The sequence below is a fragment of the Rhinatrema bivittatum genome, chromosome 6 (genome assembly GCF_901001135.1).
Source record: "Rhinatrema bivittatum chromosome 6, aRhiBiv1.1, whole genome shotgun sequence".
Taxonomy (NCBI): domain Eukaryota; kingdom Metazoa; phylum Chordata; class Amphibia; order Gymnophiona; family Rhinatrematidae; genus Rhinatrema; species Rhinatrema bivittatum.
Window position 1 is genome coordinate 248064941 of NC_042620.1, and position 23409 is coordinate 248088349.

The 23409-nt window shown below is 44.0% G+C and overlaps 1 protein-coding gene across 5 annotated transcripts in view; it reads left to right on the forward strand.

Annotated features, from left to right (window-relative positions):
- SLC19A1 (solute carrier family 19 member 1) overlaps positions 1-17120 on the forward strand; it is a 112119-nt gene extending 94999 nt beyond the window's left edge. For all 5 annotated transcript variants that reach the window (XM_029606743.1, XM_029606740.1, XM_029606744.1 and 2 more), the window contains exons 5-6: positions 10429-10570; positions 15582-17120. In XM_029606743.1, the coding sequence (XP_029462603.1) occupies positions 10429-10570; positions 15582-15761 (322 nt within the window). In that variant the 3' untranslated portion in view covers positions 15762-17120. The remainder of the gene's footprint in view (positions 1-10428; positions 10571-15581) is intronic.
- The last annotated feature ends 6289 nt before the right edge of the window (positions 17121-23409 follow it).

The following is a 23409-nucleotide window of genomic DNA, read 5'->3' on the forward strand; positions in this document are numbered from 1 at the left end:
AGGGGGTGTGCACGGATCATCTCATTGGCTGCTGAAATCTATACCTCCTGACTTTGTCCTGCCTCTGACTAGGGAACACCCAGCCCCTCCCCCAGGAATTCAGGGCTAAGCACAAGCCAGAGAAATACATGATAGTCAGGTATCCTTTCCTAGGCAGAGACTTAAGCACAAGTGATGCTTTTATTCAGGCAAAGGTCAGGGAGAAGGGAAGTTAGTGTTTAAACCCTGATGAAATGGCTTGCTGGCTTGCTCTAAGTCATTTCAAGGGATTAGTTTTAAAGGGTCGGTGTGGGTTTTTTGTTTATCGGGTCGGGCGCAGCCGATAAACAAAACCGCGATCGGGCCCGATGGAAAAAAAAAACCACATGTGAATCTGAACCGGAATCCGAACCGATTCCGGTTCCGATTCACATCTCTATAGGATCCTAATAGAGAACAATTGCGCCAGCACAGCCTGCTTACCGAGGGATAATACTTGTTTAGTCTCACAGACGAGATGTGCCATCGATATAATAATTTATAACTGTTCTCTATTATAGAAGGAGGAAATTGAGGCAGCACATTGCGCCAGCACAATGGGAGCTCGAGTTCCTTCCCATTGTCCATTTCCGGCAGGATAGCGCTAGTCCAAATGATGTTACTTCCTAAATTATTATATCTCTTGCAGATGACACCCCTTTATTTCCTGTCTAAAGATATTCGGATTTTAAAGAGCATCTTTGGAAAATTTTTTTTGAATTCTAAAAAAGCCCGTTTAAATTTTTTTTAATTGACAGTGCCTAAAGAGGAGGGGGGGCATGGGAGTCTCTAATATTCGATATTATAACATAGCTTGCTTAGTTCCCATAATGCGGGAATGGCTAGGATACAGTTGCCCTTCCACCGTTTTACATCTGGAGAAGGCACTGTTTCAGCCACGAAATCTGGCCTATATCCTACATGCCCACCGTGAAAAACTCTCATCTCACTCACTGGTAATATTTTAGTCTCAAGGATGAGGAAATGCTGGAAATTTCAGAGAAATCATTTACATCTACCCTGGAAAATATCATTATCGGGCCGATACAGTAAAGTCCGTGGGAGAGCGGGCAAACGCACAGGCCACTCTCCTGTACGCCCGATTCACTGTTCAAATTAGGCCCGGCGGTAAAAATAGGCAAAAGGAGGTGCTAGGGACACTAGCGCATCCCTAGCACCTCCTTTTGGACCGGAGTGGCGGCTGTCAGCGGGTTTGACAGCCGACGCTCAATTTTGCCGGCGTCTGTTCTCGAGCCTGCTGACAGCCACGGGCTCGGAAACCGGACGCCTGCAAAATTGAGCATCCGGTTTTCGACCTGACAGCTGCGGGCCGACTTCAAATTTATTTATTTATTTATTTTTACTTTTGGGACCTCCGACTTCATATCGCCATGATATGAAGTCGGAGGGTGCACAGACAAGTAGTTTTTACTGCTTTTCTGTGCACTTTCCCAGTGCCCGAAGAAATTAGCGCCTACCTTTGGGTAGGCGCTAATTTCTGAAAGCAAAATGTGCGGCTTGGCTGCACATTTTGTTTTCTGAATCGCGTGGGAATATGCTCACCAACATGCATTTGCATGTTGCGGGCGCTATTAGGTTCGGGGGGTTGGACACGTGTTTTGGCCCCTTACTGAATAAGGGGTAATGCTAGTGCATCGAAAACGCGCGTCCAATAGAGGGTTAACAGTGCGCTCCATCGGAGCGCACTGTACTGTATCGGCCCGTAAGTGACCTTAGTGGGAAACTCTGACTTCCCAGCCGGTTTCATTGGGAAGAAGTATTCTGATTTATTAGCTGCGGGAATCTTCAATATTTTGCCCTTTATTGATTTGAAGGCTAGGAATGTATACTCATTTAATTATTGCTGTCAACAACTTGGGTTTATCAGCATGGATTACTTGGTCTAGATTCAGATTCGCAGTTACATTTGTGTTTTACTTGATACCTGCACAGTTGTCCTGACCAGCAGGCCCTTTCAATGATTTTTACATATGGGCGCCAAACAGCCTGTAACAATTTCTATGGCCTACAAATTTCTGCACTCCACTTCACATTATAACCTATATACTTCAGTGGCAGGGAGCTGGTTGGACGACTTACCGAGCAGTATCTGTTGAGCAATTGCAACTGTCATCGAGTGAACCATGGGGTGGCATTAAGTATAGCGTTAAGGGAAATGCATTTTAAAATTATGCACATACTTGTTGTGTGACCCCATAAGGCCTTCCTGGCAGGCATTTCCTCATCTCATGCCTGTATTAAGTGTACTCTACCCCATGCCTCCTTGGTACATTGCTTATGGGACTGCGCCTCTATTCATCTGTTTTGGCCTCGGGTGTCCCAGGAACTTGGTATTGGTGCCCCACAGACTTTACTATGGGAGGCCAGATTTTGTCTACTGGGCATTCAAGCAAGCGTGTCAAGCAAGACCAAAGCGACCCACAACTCCACATCTCACCGCTCCTGCTACACAAATGACGACTGGTGGCCCTGCGGTTGATTTTGTGACACTGGCTAACCCCGTCTCCGCCATCTTTACAGGAATGGAAAAATGACATGCTGGACTTATATCTGCTGGAATGGAAATCCACCCCGTCCGATTCCCAAGAAACAGAAACTTTTTCAGGCAACTTGGTCCACGTTTCTGAAACCCCAGCCTCTCGTTACTACCTCTCAGATCACATAAATCTCTAGACAAAGTTCCTTCTCTGCCTATTTTGGAATCTACTTAACTCCCGCAGGAGGGCTAAACTTTCATAGATTTTCCTAACTTTTCATGGATGTGCCATTCATTTTTACTGGCTTATCTCTGACTGTTACACTTTAAATGCCTTCTGCTATAACTACTGTTGGTAAATCTTGTAATTCTGGTAGTTATTGTCCAAGCCAAGGGTGCTGGGGATGTGGAGGGAGGGAAGGAAAAGGTTATCTAGAGCTAAGATATTGTTATAAGTCGTTATCTTGTTCATGTTTCAGGCTATGGCCTGTTGGCGGGGTCTTAAATGGAAAAACTAATAAAAATGATTACAAACAAAAAAAAATGTAGACAATCACATAAGATGTTGATATCTCCTTGAAAGATGTGTCTCCTGAATAAATACTATCTCTGGCATCCTAAGATTGAGTTCTCTAAATAGGTAACTCCTCTTTTGTGGGGAATTTAGGCCCTTAACATTGATAGATTGAACATGAGTTTTAGACATTTTGTTGTTATAATATTAAGCCACGGTGAGTAGAAAAGAAAGGAAATCAAGTTTCAATTCTGCATTTGCTATCGTGTTGTGGTGACAATAATTCCCTGTAAACTCCAAGATGCCAGAAATAGGAGACTTCAGGAACAGATCATATACTACGAATTGCCAGGAGCGCTTTAAAAGTAGTGACCAGAATTCATTGGTGACACCTGAAACAAAAACAATGTTATTTAGAAGTAATATGTTACTTAACCAATATGCAGAATGATACCCATAAGACCTTCCCTCATCCCCCTTTTGTTGTCGTGTGCCTGCATTCCCCTCCATGCAGGCAAGTACCTCTCCCTTCCTGGAGGGCTTCCTATCATAGACGAAGAGGAAGTCCCCCCACAGAAAGCCTGATAATATTGCAGAATAATCAATAAAGTACAGTATTAAACCTCCTTAGGAGATCAGCAAAGTGTCTGTAGCCATCAGGATGAATATGTGTGACACTTCTTTGTATTGGTTAGTGTTCTAGGTTATTCCAATGCGATTACGATCAATTTTCTTCCATGATCCGCATTCATGTCGATCCTCAGCTGTGCTGTGATCCTCCGTAGTGCTTACGCAGCCTGCTATTTCTCTTCCCAACTCTTTACCAGGCTGGGCTTGAGGAAGAAGATTTGAACGTTTTGAGGAGGCTCAGGGCACTGGTAAATCCTCGTGGCGAGAGTATGGGAAGGGCTTCAGATGGGGAACTGATTTTATGTAGGGTACCCTCCAGATGAAAGGAAAGTCCAAAAACATGAAGCCACCGATACTTTGTTGTCTTTTCTGAGGAAAGTCGTTATCTCTCGAAGAGAATATCTGTTTTGTAGTGTTGCTTGGGATAAGTCTGCATAGATGGAGATATCCTGCTCTTCACCTCCATATATTCTGTGCTTTTGCTGCCTGTGCGATCTGTTCTTTAATGGTATAGTCATGAAAACAAGCCACTATGTCCCGGTTCCTGTTGGGTGTGGGTGCCCGCAGGGCGCTGTGAGCTCTGTCTAATTTTATATCGGGTGGGACGTAGTCTGTATCTATATGGGATGATGTCAGTAAATGCTGACAAAGTCGTGCAACAAGGTCATTACAATTTTCATTACCTGAGGCCTCTGTGAAACCGCGGAAAAGCAGTTTGCATCATCTGGCCCTATTTTCTAGGTCTGCAAGTTTCAATTTTAATTGTAGATTATCCAATTTAAGCTCTTTGCACATGATTTTATTATTTTTTTATATTTCAGCTTGGCAGTCAAGTCTTGTGTCCAGCTGATCGATTCTGTGGCCCATTGCGGTCATCTCATCTCTCATTTCTTCCATGTGGGCTATCATCTCCTGCCAATAAGATTTTATGTCAGCTCTTAGATTGGCAAACCACTCACGAAATTCAGCTGTCGTTGGGTGATCGGAGCTCAGTTGCTTCGAGTGCTCCGGGATCATTGGGTCTACTCCGGGGCTCAGGGTGATCGAGTCGGTGCCATCTTGGCTATCACCTGTGCCATATTCCCAGTCCTCAGTGGGGCCTTTCCCCTCTTTGTTGTAGGAAAAACGTTGGAAATCCACGATTTAGTTTTGGAGGTCAAGTCTGGGTGTTTGATCGTGCTGGCGAGCATATTCTAGTAGGAATGGAGGTATATTAAGCTCAGATTCGGGTGGATTGTTGAGGCGGCGGGAGCTCGTGGATTAGGCTTCCATCCTCGTCCGTGAGTCACGTCCCCCTTCCACTTCTTAACCCGGGAAGGTGAGGAATATTGAGGAGTCCCAGGGGCCTGGGCATTTCGCAGAGCCTCTGATCCATGCAAAAGACCTGTAATCCCTTAAAAAAAAAAAACTCTACCCATGACAGAGAGAACAAAACCATACCTGGTGTCAGGGACGCTGACATCCCAACACTGTGGACTGACACCACAGGTTCAGAGTTTTAGGGAAAAGTGGAGGAGGAAATCCAAATTCTTTATCCGGTCTTCCAGGGCCTGACTTGGTCCTCAGTCTCTACCCCACCTCGAGGAGGGGGGCTTCCTCTAACAGCCCTGAGTTCAGCGAACAGACCAAACCCCGCCACTGAAAACTCCCTAGCAGGGATAGTCCCCCAGGCTGCAGTTCAAGCCTGGCTCATTTTCTGTCCAGCCCTGACCTGCACTGACCTTACGTTACAGGCAATACGCAGCACAGAATCTTTCCTGCTCTGGCTGCCTGGTGCCAGCTTGCCCCATCTGGCACTTCAAATACATGGACCGATTAAAATAAAAAACCCACAAGGTAATGCTGGCAGTTACCTTCAGAATTCATGACCCCACAGATTTGCTGCACTGATCCCTGACACACAGCCCCTAACGCAGCTGGACTTGAAGGAGCCATGAAAGCAACCACACAGTCAGGAAAAGATGTCCTTTTTTCTTTCAGACCAGCAAAGGCACAAACTGCCTTAAAGAGCCATAACCTAAAAAGTAAGGATTGCCTCAGAACTATGGCTCTTGATGGGGTGGGTTTGGGGGCGTCTCAAAAAGGAGAGGGGGGGCTAGAGAGAGAGAGAGAGTAGGATCACAAAGCTGCCTTATCCTCCTGGAAGTGCTCTACACACTCAACAGAGGGAGAGGAGAGCACAGGGAGGACTGCTGGAATACCCCTATGCTAAGAAGGGAGGGAGTCTGAGCTGTCACCTCAGGAGCATTTAGGTCCATTCCGGTGCTGACAGGCCTACATCCACAGAACAGTATGTATGCCTGCTATCTGCTGGAGACAGAGAATACTTGCAGGCTGATGTGAGTAAAGCAAATCTTTTGCTCTCTGTCTCCATCTGATGGTTGGTGTGCATAACCCGTTTGTATGGACTGGTTTGAAGAGTAATGGAGGTTTGCCTGCCAGAACACAAATTTCCCCTGGGCCGCTGTTTTCTACTAGATATGTAGACTAAGAAATTTGAGGGCTGTCACATTTAAAGCTTACAGCTGTGATCTATCAGGGGCTCCATTATCTCCATGACAGTCACAAGACCCCTGGATGCTGCCTCCCCCAGCAGGTGTACCAGCACCACCACACTGGATTATTTCACCAGTCCAGTTGAAGGATCCTCTAGTGTGTGGCTTCTCCAGTGCATCCACCATCACCCATGATGGGGCTTCATCCTCCTATAAATACACCACCTGAACTCTCTAGTATCATCCAGTAACACCTCCACCACCATAGACAGAGACTTCCCCCTCTATGAGGGCACAGGTGGGGACCTACTCCTCTGAAGGCATGGGGGTGGACTTACCTTGTGCAGCTTCTGAAGAGGAGAGGCACACCGGTGCTAGTAGATCTTCATCTTCAAGTCCCCTTATGGCAGGTGCTACTCTCCCCTCCACAACCCTCTTGCAGCTTTTGCCCTCTGCCACTGCCCTCAGGGTCCATACTCTCTGAAGGCACTGTGAGTAGTGGCTGGACACCACTATGCAGGAGCACCAGACTAGGCCAGTCCAAGAAACCAGAGCAACCCCCTTAAAAAAAAAAAAAAAAAAAAGGGAATGGCCTAGGAAGCATTAAAGTTTTGTTTTATATGCATAAGTATTGCAATTGTCAGGTAAATAAATGCACCTTCGCAGATGAAAATTTCTTTGAATCAGAATGTTCCTTTCCTCTATTGCCTGCTGGTGAGGCTGGTGATATATCTCCTGAAATTCCTTCTCACTCAAGTCATATGCCGCCTCCTCAAGAAGATCATCTTGCCCATCTGGAGGAGACAGGACTCGATTTTTGGTGAGGTTATGAAATATGCAGTAAAAAGATCTCCCAGGCTTTTATGAGGTAGTAGAGAAAACATCCTCATGATCTGTGTTTTGAGGAGGACAAAGTTGGTAGGCCCATACCAGGAAGCTGGTATGGGCCTTCTGGGCCAAAGTGGTAAGGCCACCTAGATATCTGGGAGAGAAAAGGACATAGGTTAGTTATAGTGTGGTTATACCGAGAGCAGCATATCTACTTAGAAGCCAAATATCAATGAAGAGTCCTTCCTGGAAATGATAAGAGGATGTAAGCATCATAACAGAATTCAGGAAACTTTGGCACTGCATCCATGATGGAAACCCTTGGCATCAGAGACCATCTGCATGTTGAAGGAGTGGAAGCCCTTATGGTTGCAGAAGGTGGCCTCGTTGCCCACAGGTGTCCTTATAGGGGCATAGATGCAATCAGTAGGCACCTAACAGAAGGAAATCTTTCTATTTGGTAGAAATCAGTTATGATTTGTTATTGTTGCTGTCTTCTCCAATGAAAAAAATACTTAGTGATGTTTTTTTTCCTGAGAAATGCCACCAGGAACTCATCTATACTTATGGAGGTGGCTGACTGGTTTATTCCAGCTGTGATCACTTGAGGTTGTCAAGGCACTGCTGCCAGTAAAGAAGGTAACCCCCAGGACAGGAGTGACTGGCAGGCTGGATTCAGGGACAGGACAGGTTGGAAGAAGGAAAATGACTTTTTGTTTCGGTGTTTGCTCTACCTTATGTAATATCTGTAGCACACATGACTACAACTGCTTCACTTTCTCCATGTCCTGAAATGGTTGTTTTGTTCTATTTGGGTTTGGGATGGAAGGGATGAAGATATAAACAAACAAAAACTGAATGAGCAACGTGCAGAAGATGGTTCAGTGCTGTACCGGATTCTCTGTCCTTGCAAGTGTTTGATTCTGGACATTCTGGTCTGTTATGGGAAATTTGAAACTGTTTTTTTTGGGTTGAGTTGAAAGTATTGTTATATATTGCTCAATTAAAAAAAAAGTGTTTTGAGATGTGGTAACATTCATAATTTTGCAAAAGGTGATTTCACAACTGATTTCACTTGGAGAGTGAAGAATCCAAGCGTACCTGTACATTTTGAGCAGATTGTGAAAGCCTTATGTCGTGGTCTTCAAAGAAGAAGAAGACAGTTTGTTTGTTTGATGTTGGACATCTACTCAAAATCAAGACTTCAGTCTTCTTGATGTTTAGAGCTAGCCTGCTGTTAAAAAGCCATTTACTGACTGCAGACAGACATGATGAAGCAAACCAATGTCTCATACCAAGATGCTTTCAGTGGGGGAAAAATAATGGATGTCTTCTGGGTAGAGTTTATACAACACACTCAAAGAAGCTACTAAGTGACAGATCTGTGTCATATAGATATAAACAGGACTGCCGACAGGGTGGACCCCTGAGGCACCGCCGTAATTAAAGTATGGCAGTGTAAAATATTAAAATTTATTTTGATTTGTTATGATTTGTTTTGCAAATAGGACCAAAGCCAATTTAGAAATTGTTATAAAATCGGGTGTAGATTTGTGTGCGCCGGGTTGCGCACACAAATCTACGCCCACGCGTAGGTTTAAAAATCTGGCCCATATTTTTGAATTTTAAAAAATATGCACCACATTTTCCTTGAACAAATTAGGAGGTGTAAATGTGTGCAGGTGGTTTTCCTGAGATAACATTTAAAGGGAAAGTACATGCGTACTTTCAATTACAAAATTAGTGGAAAATTCATAGGTAAAAAGTACCTGCACATTTTGCACCAATGAGGGCAGTTTTAAAATTACTTCATTTCCGTAGTTTTGAAACATGGCAGATTGGAAAAACTGAACGTTTCTAACCTGTGTCCCCTGGAGATTTTGCTTTTAAATAAACTCAGAGTGAGGATATAGGGAAGTGAAGAACAAGTATTTTCACTCCTATTAGGGTACAGAACATATATTTAAGTCATGGATATTTAAACAATTTGCTTTATTAATCTATTGAGCCCCTCATCCTGCCATATCTTCCTGTCCTGAATTACTTGATATTATCTCAGTGTATCATCATATATAAGAATTCAAAGAATTATCTACCATCCTCCTACAATCTAGTCCCCTGCCTCATGGATCAGTCATTGAATGACCAGGGTCAAAATAAGATCTTGTATAGTAGCTACAAGGATCCTGATATGGATGTGTCAATGTGCATATTGAAATCACATTTCGGAGCGGCCTCAGAGGGAACGGGGAAAGCCATCGGGCTCCCCTAGGGCTTGGCGCGTGCAAGGTGCACAAGTGTGCACCCCCTTGCGCACGCCGCATGCGTGTTATAAATTCCGGGGTCGGCGTGCGCAAGGAGGTGCACACTTGTGCATTTTGCGTGTGCCGAGCCCTAGGGGAGCCCCGATGGCTTTCTCCGTTTCCTCCGAGGCCGCTACAAACTTTCCTTCTCTGCCCCCCCCCCCCCCCCCCCCACCTTTATTTTATAAGTTGCACCTGCCTCTGGGCAGGCATAGGTTGCACGTGCCGGCGCGCGATACCCTGGCATGGTCACCGTGCCGGAGGCTTCGATCCTGCCCCCGGACCTCCCAGCCCCTTTTTTCAAGCCCCGGGGCTTGCGCGCGTCACCGGGCCTATGCAAAATAGGCTCAGCGCGCTCAGGAGCGGGTTTAAAAGGGTTATGCGCGTAACCCTTTTAAAATCTGCCCCTTTGTGTTTCCTGGCCTTTGGGATACATGATCATGAATACCAGCATTTTATAAAATGGATTGGAATTTAGATTGTTCATTAAATGCCATGATCTTCAACAAAGCAACATAGTAATGACAGCAGAAAAAGACCACATGGTCCATCCAGTCTGCCCAGCAAGCTTTCTTAGATAGCAGCTGCCCCTCCGTGCAGGCTACCCCCATGTTTCTCTTAAGAATAGTAACTTAAATGAGTATGTGGACTCACTCCTTACAGCATGCCAGTAAAAGCTCCGAACGACGGTATATAAAACTCGATAAATAAATAAATAAATGACCTTTTGAAATCACTCTGTTATCCAATACTTGATGGGGAAAAAAAAAAGGAAATGTGAAATATAGAACAGTAGAACGTAAGATTGCCATATTGAGTAAGACCAAATGTCCATCAAGCTCAGTATCCTGTTTCCAACACAGCAAATCCAGGTCACAAGTACCTGGCAAGATCCCAAAGGGTAGATAGATTTAATGTTGCTTATCCCAGGGATAATCAGTGAATTTTTGCAACTCCACTTTAATAATGGTTTATGGACTTTTCCTCCAGAAACTTGTCCAGATATTTAGCATTTGGATAAACTCACAGTTCAGTTAACACCGTATCAAATGCCTTTGCAAATTATCTATAATCTGTCCTCTCTCACTCTCATTTGTCACTTCTTTGTTATAATATACCATTTTTTTTCATTCCCTATTAAAGCTTTCAGATTGCAGCATCATTATCTAAGGAACTCTGTGCCCTAGTGTTTGGAATAAATACCTTCTTTGCAACAGTGTTGAAGACAATAATCACCATCATCATCGCAGATAAGAGGGGTCTGGCTCTCTCCGTGCATCCTCAGGTAATAGTGAATCAAATATAGAAGGCCATTGCCCTTGCAGTGCATACTTAAGTAATGAGAAGCCTAGCTTCTCTTTTCAGTAGCTTTCTTATTGCGTGAATCCACATGAATCCACAATCCTGTTCTTAAGCAGAATTAACCCCTGGGCTGGTAGTCTCAGATAGAGGTTCCAGAAACCCATATTTGAATATATAGTCGATGATATACTTCCCACTGAGTTTTTTATTTTTCTAATGTCCAGGATTCCCTGAATGTGGCAGAAAATATTTATTTTAGGTCCTGTGCATTGCAAAATACTCATTTCCCAAAGTAGAGGGTAGTATACCGCAGTGATGAGTTATCTATGCTGTATGAAATAAACCGAAAACAGAACTGGTTTCCAACAGTACTTTTACTGAAATGTTCTGAAATAATGAGAATGATCTTTATAGCTATACTGGTCATGTCTGATGATTAGTCATGTCTTTTATTAAATTTGTAACCTCTTTCTTTAATTTAATGGATGTAAAAGCCAGTTATCCAAATCTTTATCGTTGCTAGGTCCATTCTACGGAACAAACTACCTGAATTCATTAGATCAGGGAATTATTGACTCAGTTTCCGTAAATTGCTAAAAACTCATTTCTTTAAGGAGGCATTCTCAAAAAGAACATGTTTGTTCCACAATTTTTACGTTTGTGATGTCTTCTTTTCCAGATGTTAGGATTTATGTACTTATTGGTGTTATTTTATTTTAACTGTACATTTTTATTTTGTTTTTTAAATTATTGCTGTACTCTATTATGCAAGTTAGTTTGTTATCCACCGATATCTATGGATTAGCATAATACAAATTTCCAAAATAAATAAATAAATGGCCAATGAAGATAAGAGTCCCTCACTGCCTTAATTGACAAATGGAATGTGGATTTGAGAGAGAATTTAACAGAGGAAGACTGCATAGAAAATGGTACATACATTTTTTATATGTAGTAGAAAAACCAAACTTATGTATAATGGGTTAGGAGGACATATAAGTATCCGATGTACTTTGTGGCTTTCTCACCGCAGACATATGTCTTGTTCTGGAGTAGATGCAGAGAGGAGAGGGATTTCCACATTTGGTGGAACAGAATTACAACCATAGTCTCTCAAATATTGTCATTGGGTGTGTGTTCTTTTTTTTTTTAATCCTTTATCCTTTTTTTAAACATTACAATGCAAAAGATAAGTTTACATCAAACATCAGCAAACTTAAATTTCACTTAAACTGTTATAAAGAAACAGAAGAGTCATAGAATACACAAATATGGAACAAAATCTATATAACACTCATAACAATATTAGGAGAGATATTTGCAGCCTATTTCATTTTTCACCTGATTGGTTAGGTACTGCTGGCCTTTTCTTTACACTTTCCAAATGCATTTTCATTTGTTCAGGATCATAATAGATATACCTTTTCCCTTCATGTTGCATTAAACATTTACACGGATACCTGATATTAACCTGTGCCCCCATCTTTCTAGCTTCCTAACTCAATGCAACAAAAACTTTCCTGCGAGTCTGTGTATCCTTCACAATATCAGGATATATCTGGAGCTTTTGGCCAAGAAACATTTTATTTCAATTCTTCAAAAATGCCTTAGAACCAAGTCTCTATCTGACGAGAAATGAAATGACACTAGTAAGGTACCTCGTTGTTCTATCTGTTCCTCTGAGGGAGTTTCTAAATAAGCCGTCAGATCTAAATCCAAATTAACATTAAGATGACCTTTCTTTATCTCACTTCCATTTTTTGTCAATGGGGCAAAATAAATTTTTGAGATTAATGGCAACTTATCAGGAGAAAATAATAAAACATCCTTAAGATATTTTTTGAATTGTTCCTTCGGAGAAATTAACTTGACATTAGGAAAATTGAGAACTCTCAAGTTCAGATATCGCATTTTATTCTCCATATTTTCTAATCTCCTTCTTAAAACAAACTCTGACTGAATCATTGTAGTCTGCACCTTCTGAACAGATGTTATCTTACTTGTAATATCTTCAATTTGTTCTACATGTTTATTTATCTTTGGTTCAATCGAAAGTAACATATCTTGTGAATTGTTCATTGAACTATCTAATAGAGAGATTGATTTCTCCAATGTTGTTATAGCTTGCCATATTGACTCCAATGTAATTATATTAGGTTTATCTATTTTAGGTAAATTTATACCAGCAGTTACCACCCCTACTCGGCAGGTCCTGGAAAACATTTGAATTTCCCCCGTCGAGTCCCCTCCCTCCTCCTGTTCTTTTAACTTATTAACCCTATCAACCAAATCAATTTTAGGTGAATCTCTTGTACTTTCCACAATAACTCCCTCTGCCTCCAGAAATCCCTTGGTACATTGCCCTGGACCCTGGAGGAGTTCTTGTGCAGTTCCAAGATTTGGAGGTGGTGGGATAACCGGTGCACCTGGGGACAGAGATGTTTGATTGTCCAAGAGGGATAGGTTTTGTTCCCTGCCTACTCCCTCAACGGACTGCTCCTCCTGGTGTGAGGCTGCCACTAGGGTGAAGTAACCTTCAGTTCTTGATTGAGAAGGGGTATTTGGGGCAGAGGCAGCAGACTCAAGCCTCAGACGCCCCTTCCGCTTTGTATGAGGCATAATGAAGTAGTTATCATATAATTTGAAAGTTTACCACCTTTAATCTTCCTTCCTAAATTTATCAAGACCCTTCTTAAGAGGAGAAAGAAATTTGGAACCAAAAACAGATTCAATCAAAGTCCAAAGCTAAGTCGCGCCCGCCCCTTGGGTGCGCGCGGCTTAGGCGACGCGCCGGCGGTCGCGATGCACCGCACTTACCGGTCTTAATAGATCCCAGCTGGGCTGACGTCACTCGGGAGGGCGGGGCTTCGGGGTCGCCGTCGGGGCCAGGTCCTGCAGAGCCTTACCCCCAGAGCACCAAGCAGGTCTTCTCTCTCCTTGTAAGTAGTCAGAAGAATTCTTTCTCCCAGGAAAGTCCATTACCAGCACCAGCTTTAAGGTTCCCGCCGGGCTGACATCACTCGGGAGGGCAGGGCTTCGGGGTCGCCGTCGGGGCCAGGTCCTGCGAAGCCTTACCTCCGGAGCACCGAGCAGGTCTTTCTCTCTCCTTGTAAGTAGTCAGAAGAAGAATTCTTTCTCCCCATTGGGTGTGTTTTCATCTTAAATTGTGTTTGTTGGGCTGGGGACAGTGCTGAACCTTGATAGACATCACCATCTTCTGTGTGGTCAACTAATTCATGTAGTACACTTTACAATAGCCACATATAGGAAGTAGATGCCTTCCATTGACCCATGAGATAAGCAAGTGCATGATATTGCTGTGCTGGAAAAACTCATCTCAGCTTTATGGAAGAAGACTAGCTTGTATGAAAAAGTTTGAGATCATTACTGGAAAGCCGAAAAAGAAGGACTGATGAAACTGAGTGGTTTTAGTGAATAAGTACAGTGGGCCGGATTTTCAAAAGGTTACATGGGCTGGGCCTATTTTAAAAAGGCCCGGTGACACGCGTAAGTCCCGGGGCTTTACAAAAGGGGTGGTCTGGGGGAGGGAGCGGGGTGTGGCCAGAGGCACGTCATCAAAGGTAGGGGGGAAAGGGCGGGTGAGGTAGGGGAAGGTGGGGTGGGGGGGTAGGAAAGTTCCCTCCTAGGCTGATTTTGGAGCGGCTTGGGAGGGAACGGGGGCAGGCAGCACGGCTTGGAGCGTGCAAGGTGCACAATTGTGCACTCCCTTGCGTGCACCAACCCCGGTTTTATAGCATGCACGCACCTGCCCGTGCATGTTATAAAATCGGGTGTATGTGTGTGCGCGCCGGGTAGCGCATGCACATGTACGCCCGCACGCTCCTTTTTAAAATGTACCCCAATATGAGGGGGGAAGCCATGGTGCAGTGTCTTTGTGATTTGCACTTTCTGTGTACTTAAGTGGGGTCAGCACTGAACATGTGATAAATTGTATTATTTTGCACATATCTGATTTATAAAGTGTTAAAAAAAACAAAAATGTCCAGTCAATCACATGTATCTCTTTCACATCTCCCTTTCTCCTCATAGTATCAAACTGATACTTATTACAATCCTGTTCTCCCAAGATCTTCAACAGATGCAAGTGAGCCATTGCCTCGGCCTTCTAAATTCCTTTCTCTTCTCTCCTCTGGGTGGCTGTGAGTTATCCCTCCTCTGGATACAGATGATCTCAGGTTCCTTCACTGTGAAGAGAACATCTACCTTTTGGATGTTAAAACACAAGACTGAGCCCATAGTTAATGGGAACCCAGAAAAAAAGTAAAATAAAAGTCCTTTTACCAAAAAAAAACAAACCACAAGTTCAGTAGGGGGGGGGGGGGGAAATTCCCAGCTCAGCAAAAGGAAATGTTCTTATAAGTGGTTCTTCAAACTTAAAAGGAAGACTGTCTGATTCTATGTTCTTCCCAAAGAATCCCAACACAAACCAAAAGAGGGGGATAGCCATGTCATGCTGCCTCTAGAAAGGATCACTAAACACACCATTCACTATCTCCCACACTCTTGCCCCCTCCCACATAAGATTTTGGTATAGACTGAACTGGTAGAGAACCAAAGGGACTGTGCATAGATACAATGGCTCTCAAGTAGAGGGGGGTTGGATAAGATTTGCCTTGCTTGTTCTGTATCCTTCGATGAAGTTGCATGAGATATACCTGTGGCTTTTTTTTTTTTTTTAACTGAGTCTTTATTTAGATTAGCTGGGTTTGATTTTAGTATTATCTGTATGTAGAAAGAATTTTGGTAATTAGGTAAGATGGGACTGGCTTTCCACTGTGTTCTCATGTAGATGGTTGTCTAAGATGAGAGATCTGGCATTGCATCATGACTTTTAGTTTATTATGGAAGATGCTGCTCCCGTATATTATGAAAACTCATATGGCTAATGCTTAACTTTCCTGTGCATTACATTCAGTAAGATACAGAAATGCTTTCCTACTTTTCCCTAATTATTTTTCTTTTGTCTCTTTCAGTTTTACGTTTACTTTGCTTACTTCACTTTGCTGGCTGCAGTATACTTGGTGGCCTCAATTTTTGTGATTGTGAGAGATAAGCGCCAGAGACTGAGGCAAGATAAACCTGCTGATCCAGTAGAACCTGCTAGCGAACTCTGTAATCTTACCTCAGGCAGATTGGACTGTAGTAAGGCCTGATGGAAGCTGCCATTACATGACTGGAAAAAGAGGGTGGATGAGTGTACCTAAATATGAACCACAGGGCTATATGGATTATGCAGACAGCACAGGTAACCCCTGTATTGTCAACACACATGGACTGTAACAAAATACATTGTAAAGAAAACAATGCCTCTATTTTCTAAAAATTTGCATTTTTAGGCATGTTATCTGATCTAATTTCAAGCAGTTTCTTACAGGTAATCTACATCATTTCAATATAATAAAAGGCTGATCTAACATAGAAGAGTAAACATTTTTGTTTGATCACTATCATGGCTGACCATAATGGGATGAAGGGCTAAGGGTGAATAATCTGCAGCAGGCTTCCTCTCCTCCAAGTTTGAAGAGCTGGAGTTGAGAGGGGGGAGAAGGGGTGAGGAGAGGGACCCTCTCCAAAGGTTGGGGAGAGCCCCCTCTATACCTGGGCACCTCCTGAAGTGATGTCAGGGATGGTTGCACTGATTTACAACTTTTTTTCCCCTCACTCTCCTCCCCTCCTCCAAACCCTCAGACGCTATATGCTCCCCTACACCCACAAACACAACCTCATCTCTCAGTTGCTACTTATTCCCCCCATGCACACACACACAAGTCCCAGAATCCTCAGCTTGAAAGCTGCTCTTCCAGTCTCTCAGAAGCCTCGCTGTCTCACCTCCCTACTTTCCTCTCATACCTCAACAGCCGGAGACTAGGCACTGGCACTTCAACATACTTCTGCAGCTACCACTATTCTCCCATGCTAGTTACATCATCTGTTTGACTGGTGAAGGAGGGAGAGTTGTTGGCAGCAATAGGAATGGATTAGATGCCCTGGACGTGCAGGTCCACTTTTCTGCTGACTGGGTCACAGGGGAGGATACTGCTATCTCGCACTTCCTTGGCTCCAGTGGGGTGGGAAGAGAGAGAACCAGCTTTTCTTCAATCCTGTATGCACTGTTATACACGGGCACAGTAGTAGCCTGGCTTTTTATTTGGCTTCAGGGCACATGGAGCAGGAGGCACAGTTTAAAAATGCCACATCTTGGGTAGCTCTACCTAAGTAGTCAAGGTTTCAAGCATACAGTAGCTACTGACCCTTGTATTTTTCATAAACTTTAAAAAAAAATAAATAAATAAAATCTTTCACTTGCTAAGTTCATGCTTGGGTTGGTAAAAGAGGCTGGGGAATATTGGCTTTGGATTTATAAAGGCTATACTAGGAAATTTAAATATCAGTAGGGATGAGAAGTTTATAGCGAATGATCATTCTGCACTGGTCTGATGAAGGGAGTCATCACTCTCAAAAGCTAGTCACAAATGTATTATGTTAGTCCAATAAAAAAGTATCACATAAAACTTGTTTGCTGGCTTTTATTTCTATGGATCAAAGTGGACTAACAGAGCAACAGTACTACTTATTTTTAGTATTCTAAAAAGCCAGCCCTGTGTGCATCCCTTGGTTTTTCTTCTTTATTTTTCTAAAGAAAAGCACCCTAATCTTATAAGACTTTCCTCATAGATCAGTCCTTCATCCCTCTAAATAGCTTGGTTGCCTTTCTTTGCAACATGTGACCCTAGTAATTTGAAATTTAGGGTGAAGGTAAGCCATAAGTCAATTGGATTTGACTTTCTTTAGCTGCCTTTATGGCAGTTCCTTAGTTGTGCTCTAGAGCAGTGGTTCCCAACCCTTTCCTGGGGACCCCCGAGCTAGTCGGGTTTTCAGGATATCCACAATGACTATGCATGAGAAACTTTGCATGCACTGCCTCCATAACATATAAATTTTCTCTCATGCATATTCATTGTGGATATCCTGAAAACCCGACTTGCTGGGCGGGTCCCCAGGACAGGGTTGGGAACCACTGCTATAGAGGAAGGTAAGAGTGAGTATTTTCCACAATCTCCTAGCACTTCATAGCAGATTACATTCAGGTACTGTGGGTATTTCCCCTGTCCTCGGGGAGCTTACAATGTAATTTTGTACCTGAGGCAATGGAGGATGAAATGACTGTCTGACTGACTTATTTATTTATTTATTTAAGTTCTTTTAAAATACCGATGCTCAAGACCAGGTCTTATCGTACCAGTTTACAATAAACTAGGGGGAACCAGTTAACAATGAAAGCAAAAAAACTTGTCCAAGGTCACCCAAGGAGCAACAGTGCGATTTGAACCTTGGTTTCTCTGGTCCTTCCTTATAAAGGACCCAGAGGATGAACTGGCTACAGGATGCATGCGGCAGTCAATCCCAGCTGTTTAGCATAGTAAAGTCATTAACCTCCCACACTAACATATTACAAAATAAGGTAAACCTTAATTTTTGTAATCTATTATCTAACTTTTTACAGAGAAGGCAGAAAATATATCTAAAGACTTTGTCAGCTTGCTGATACCAACCATACCTCTTACTTCCATTCCTGAATAACAATGGGAACTCTTTTAATATGATTACTGCAGACACAGTCAAACATTATGACAAAGATGAAGTCCTCTTCCTGTAACCTGAATCCATGTCTCCCAGCTGTGCTAAAGCTGTCTAAGACTAAATTTGCCGATTATATTTCTAAAATTGTTAATTTGTCCCTATCCTCTGGGAAACTACCCACCTACCTGAAGCATTCATCTGTAACTCCAATTCCTAAAAAGTCATTTGCTGATCCATTAGACTTCATGAATTTTACTCCTACCTCTTCCCTTGTTAAGATTATACAATCTGTTATTTCTTAGCATTCAGATAGGTTAATCTACAACCAGTGGGTTATGCACCTCTACCAGCAGATGGAGATAGAGCAAAGCTGATGTCACGGTATTAATACCCCTGCTATTACATCAGCCGTCCTGTATTCTCCATCTCCAGCAGATGGTGGATGTGCAGCTTTCTACTGAGGATTGCTAGTTTAAAAAAAAAAAAAAAAAAAAAGGAGAAAGGATTGATCACACACCGCTTCTCCTGATCTGGTGATCCCTCCCTCAGTCAAGTGCCTCGGTCCGGTAGCTGGTTTTCCAGCGTGGACTTTGCTGCCAGGAGAAATTCAGCTGAGAGGCTAGCAGGTACAGGAAGCCAAGCGCAGTGAAGGCATTAGCCCTCTCTCCCTGCAGTGAGAGACCGACTCTGTACTTGACCGGAATGAGCTGAACTCAGGTAAAGAGTTTATATTTAAAAAAAAAAAAAAAAAAAAGAGTGCTTTAGGGATTACTCCATTCATTGCTGGACGCTGAGCCTCAGCATGCCGATCTGACACATATTCCTATCTCTGTGGGGGACTTGGGGAATCTTGTTTGTTTTAGCAGTTTGAGCAGCCCTTTGGGCTAGGCCCTGCTCGCAGGCTTTGCTGGGATGCCACGTGGTAGGCCGCTGCAGCATTCGTGCAATTTCTTTTGCTCAATCATCCGCCCGTGTGCCCAGGATGAGCATTCATCTGGACTGCGTAGTTGGACATCCAGATTTTGAGCATTCAACAGAGTATCTATATCTAACTATATAAATATATGTGTGTCCTGTTCTTGGGCATCCTGTCCAGACGTGCCGGGTAGAAAACGCTGTTCACACACATTTGGCAAATGCTTATTTTTTTGAGCGTGCTGCTTCTGGACATCCTTAACCATGGCACCAGTAGCAAAGAAGCTTAAGCGCCTTGCGATTTGCACTGCTTGCCATATTCTGGCATCTCAGTCTGGGGTCCCCTCTAATCTTTGTCAGCGCTGCTTGGAGGCTCAAGGCAGTTGTCTCCAACTTATTTTGCTAAGCCCGGCCCTTTCCAGGAAGGGAACTGGAGGGGGTTCTGTTATAGATTTCACCTGGTTTTGAGACTCCCTTACTTGGTTCATCAGCAGGTGAGGGCAACTCAGTGGGTGCCAGACCGACGACCCCTAGGTTTGGTATGGACCCTTCCACCTTCTCTTGGGTGGAATTTTTTCAAGGGCTACAATCCTTTCTACAGGCACATTTGACAGAGCCAGCTGGACCTGAAAGGTCAGGATCGCAGGCTGCAGAACCTCACAAGGCTTGTGCTGTGAGTAAACATTGGAAGGTGCCGCGACCTGTTGCGGGTCACACTGACGAGGACCCAGATGGCACGGATGAAGAAGGCGATCCTTTCTCCCTGGAGGATAGGGAAATTTTCTGGGGTTGGAACCTTATGGGATGATGATATGCTTTTTTCATAAAGATGAGTTGCTGGCACTAATCTCTCAGACACTGAAGTTGCTAGGAGTGCTGGGTGCTGATGCCATGTCTGAACCAAAGAAGAATCCTATTTTGGTTATTTTGCATAAAGCATTATGTTTCGTTCCTATTATGGATGCTATTCAAGAGCTGATTGATTTTCAATGGGGCGCTCCAGAAGCTAATTTTAAAGGGGGACAAACTTTGGATGGTCTGTACCCCCTGGATCCGGGGGCGAGAGAGCAGTTGCATTTTCCAAAATTTGATGTGTTGGTGTGTTCCGTCACCAAGCGGATGACAAATCTGGTAGAGGGGGGGAGTGGCAATGAAGGATGATTAGGATAGGAGAATTGAGGCTATCCTTAAGCAGTTCTTTGAGGCAATGGCAATGAATTTGCAGATAGCCTCCTGCTGCTCCCTGGTGGCTCGCGCTTGTTTGTTTCTGTCTCAGGAGGTCGATGAGACTGATTCAAATTCCAGGGTTGTGATGGAACCGGCAGCTGCCTTTTTCGTGGATGCGGGCTGTGATCCGGTCTGTTCTTCCACCAGGGGGTGATAGCAGTGATAGCGGCCAGGTGTCAGCTCTGGCTGTGGAATTGGTTGGCCGATACAATTTCGCAGTCTAATCTTATGTAATTGCCTTTTAAATGATCACTCTTATTTGGGAGTGAGTTAGAAAAAATGGCCAATAAGTGGAGTGAGTCCCAGGTTCCTCGGTTGCCAGAGGATAAGAAGCAGGCGCTGCATTTGTTCAACATGAGAGGCCATGCTAGGGGTTTCAGATGTTTTCAATCTTAGAGAAGCAGTTTCTCAGAGGGCTAGACCACTGAGTAGGTCTCAGTCCTTTCAGCCCAGGTAGCCCAGATGGGGAACAGGCTCAGGTGGCAGTGCCTCCCGACCCACCTCCTTGCACAGGAAATGGTGGGGGGGGGGGGGGTCACCTATCTCTTTTTTTTTTTTTTATTGGAGGTGGGTCAGAATTACGTCAGACCAGTGGGTTCTGGAGGTGATAAGAGACAGCTGTGCTCTAGAATATCTCAACGTTCCTCTTCATGGTGTCTTCCTGCAGCTCCCTGTAAAAGAGGCAGGGACCCAAGAAGGTTCTTTTTGCCCCATCCTGGACTTAAGGGCAGTCAATCGGCATTTGCAAGTAACTCATTTCTGTATGAAAACCTTACACTTGGTGATAATAGCAGTACAGTCAGGGGAGTTTCTTATGTCTCTGGATTTGTCAGAGGCGAATCTTCATATTCCCATTCAACTAAAGCATCAACGGTTTCTGTGGTTCACCGTTTTCGGGTGAGATTATCAGTTTCAAGTGCTGTCCTTCAATTTGGCCATGCTCTCAGAACCTTCTCCAAAGTCATGGTTGTGTTAGTGACAGCATTGAAAGAGGATGGCATTCTAGTCCACCTGTACCTAGACAATTGGCTATTTCAGCCAAAAGCTTCTTGAAGGTGGTCTTCTTGCTGCAGGAGCTAGGTTGGGTGGTGAACTTGGTCAGGAGCAATTTACAGTCATCTTAGATCCTGGAGTCTCTGTATTCATTTCGACATGAAGCAAGGCAGGGTTTCTCTGCCGGAGATCCGCATTCAGAAGCTGATGGCTTAGGTGCAACTATTTATAAAAGCAGTTTGTACCTGCAAGTACTCTGTTTGATAGTGGCCATCCTAGAAGTAGTCTCGTGGACAAGGACACATATGCGTCCTCTTCAGTGCACACTGCTTGCATGATGGAGTCCGCAGTTTCAGGACTATTTGATATGGCTCCAGTTACTGGTGAAGATTGGCATCCAATTGAAATAGTGGTTGCAAACGGATCATCTAAGGAAGGGAGTTTCCTTGTAAGCTCTGGACTGGCTAATGCTCATGACGGATGCAAGCCTCCAGGGTTGAGGAGGCTCACTGTCAAGAGCTGATGGTGCAGGGGTGCTGGAGTGCAGAGGAGTCACTCTGATGCATCAGTCATCTGGAAGCACATGCCGTTCAGTTAGTTTGCTTGCAGTTCGTTGACTGCTTGCAGGATCAAGCGGTCTGAGTAGTGTCAGATAATGCGATGACAGTAGCTTACATCAATCGCCAGGGAAGCACCAATAGTCGTCAAGAGTTGCAGGAAATAGACAAGCTCATGGTATGGGCGGAGATGCATCTCCAGGAGATCTTTGTCTCCCACATTGCGGAAAAAGACAAATGTGAGAGCTGATTTTCTTAGCAGACAGAGTCTGGATCCAAGAGAAAGGGAACTGTCGGATGAAGCATTCCAGCTCATAGTGGGCTGCTGAGGCCTTCTGTATCTGGACTTACTAGCGACATCACACAATGTGAAGATACCTTGTTTTTTCAGTTGCAGGCGAGATCTAAAGTCTCTAGGCATCAATGCTCTAGTGCAGGTGTGGTCAAAGGGCAAGCTTCTATATGCCTTCCCCCCCCATGACCCTTATTAAGCAGGTTGGTTCAGCGGATGAAGAGGCACATGGAGATGGTGCTTCTGGTGGCTTCTGACTGGCCAGAAGACTGTGGTATGCACATCTGCAGAGACTGTTGTCTCTCTGGTTATTGGTCCAGAGAGATCTGTTACAATAGGGGCCTGTTCTTCACGAAGATCCAACTCAGTTTTGTCTTACGGTATAACCCTTGAAAGTGCTTAGTTGCTGAAATGTGGTTATTCCATGGCTATGATTTCCACCTTACTTCAAGCTCGAAAGTTCTCTTTCTCCTTAGCCTGTGTTCGGGTTTGGAGAGTGTTTGAGGCTTGGTGTGAGGAATGAGAGGTTCATCCTCATTCGGTTAAGAACCTACTCATTTTATACTTCTTGCAGGATGGGTTGATTAAGGTCTTGGCCCTTAATTCCTTAAAGATAGAGGTGGCGTCTCTTGCCTGTTTCTGGGATCAGGTGAATGGTAGATCCTTGTCGGCCCATCCAAATGTGGGCCAGTTCTTGAAGGGGGTGAAGCATCTTCGTCCTCCCTTATGGTTTCCAGTGCCTTTGTGTGGAGCCTTAATCTGGTTCTCGATTTTCTGGTGGGTCCCATCTTTTGACCACTGTGTAGCCTCTCCTTGAGGTTACTTACCTTGAAGACTTTTTTTTTTGTGGCAATTTGTTCTGCATGTAGAGTTTCCAAATTGCAGGCTCTTTCTTTCCGGGAACCGTTCCTGCTAGCGATTCCAGGGATGGTCCAGCTGGGAACTGTTCCATCTTTTTTGCCAAAAGTGGTTTCAGATTTTTACTTGAATCAATTGATTTCCCTGCCAGTGCTGGACAGGGAGAGAAATGTGGATGAATTTTGTCTGTCGCGGACCTTGGATGTCAATATCTCTTGGAATATTTAGAGTTTTCTAGACCTCTTAGACTGACCGACTGTTTATACTCCACGGTGGGGGTAAACAGGGTGAGCCGGCATCGTGGGCTACAATGGCCCACTGGATCAAGGAGGTTATCAGTCCTATATGTGGATGCTGAGCAGCCATTATCTAAACAGG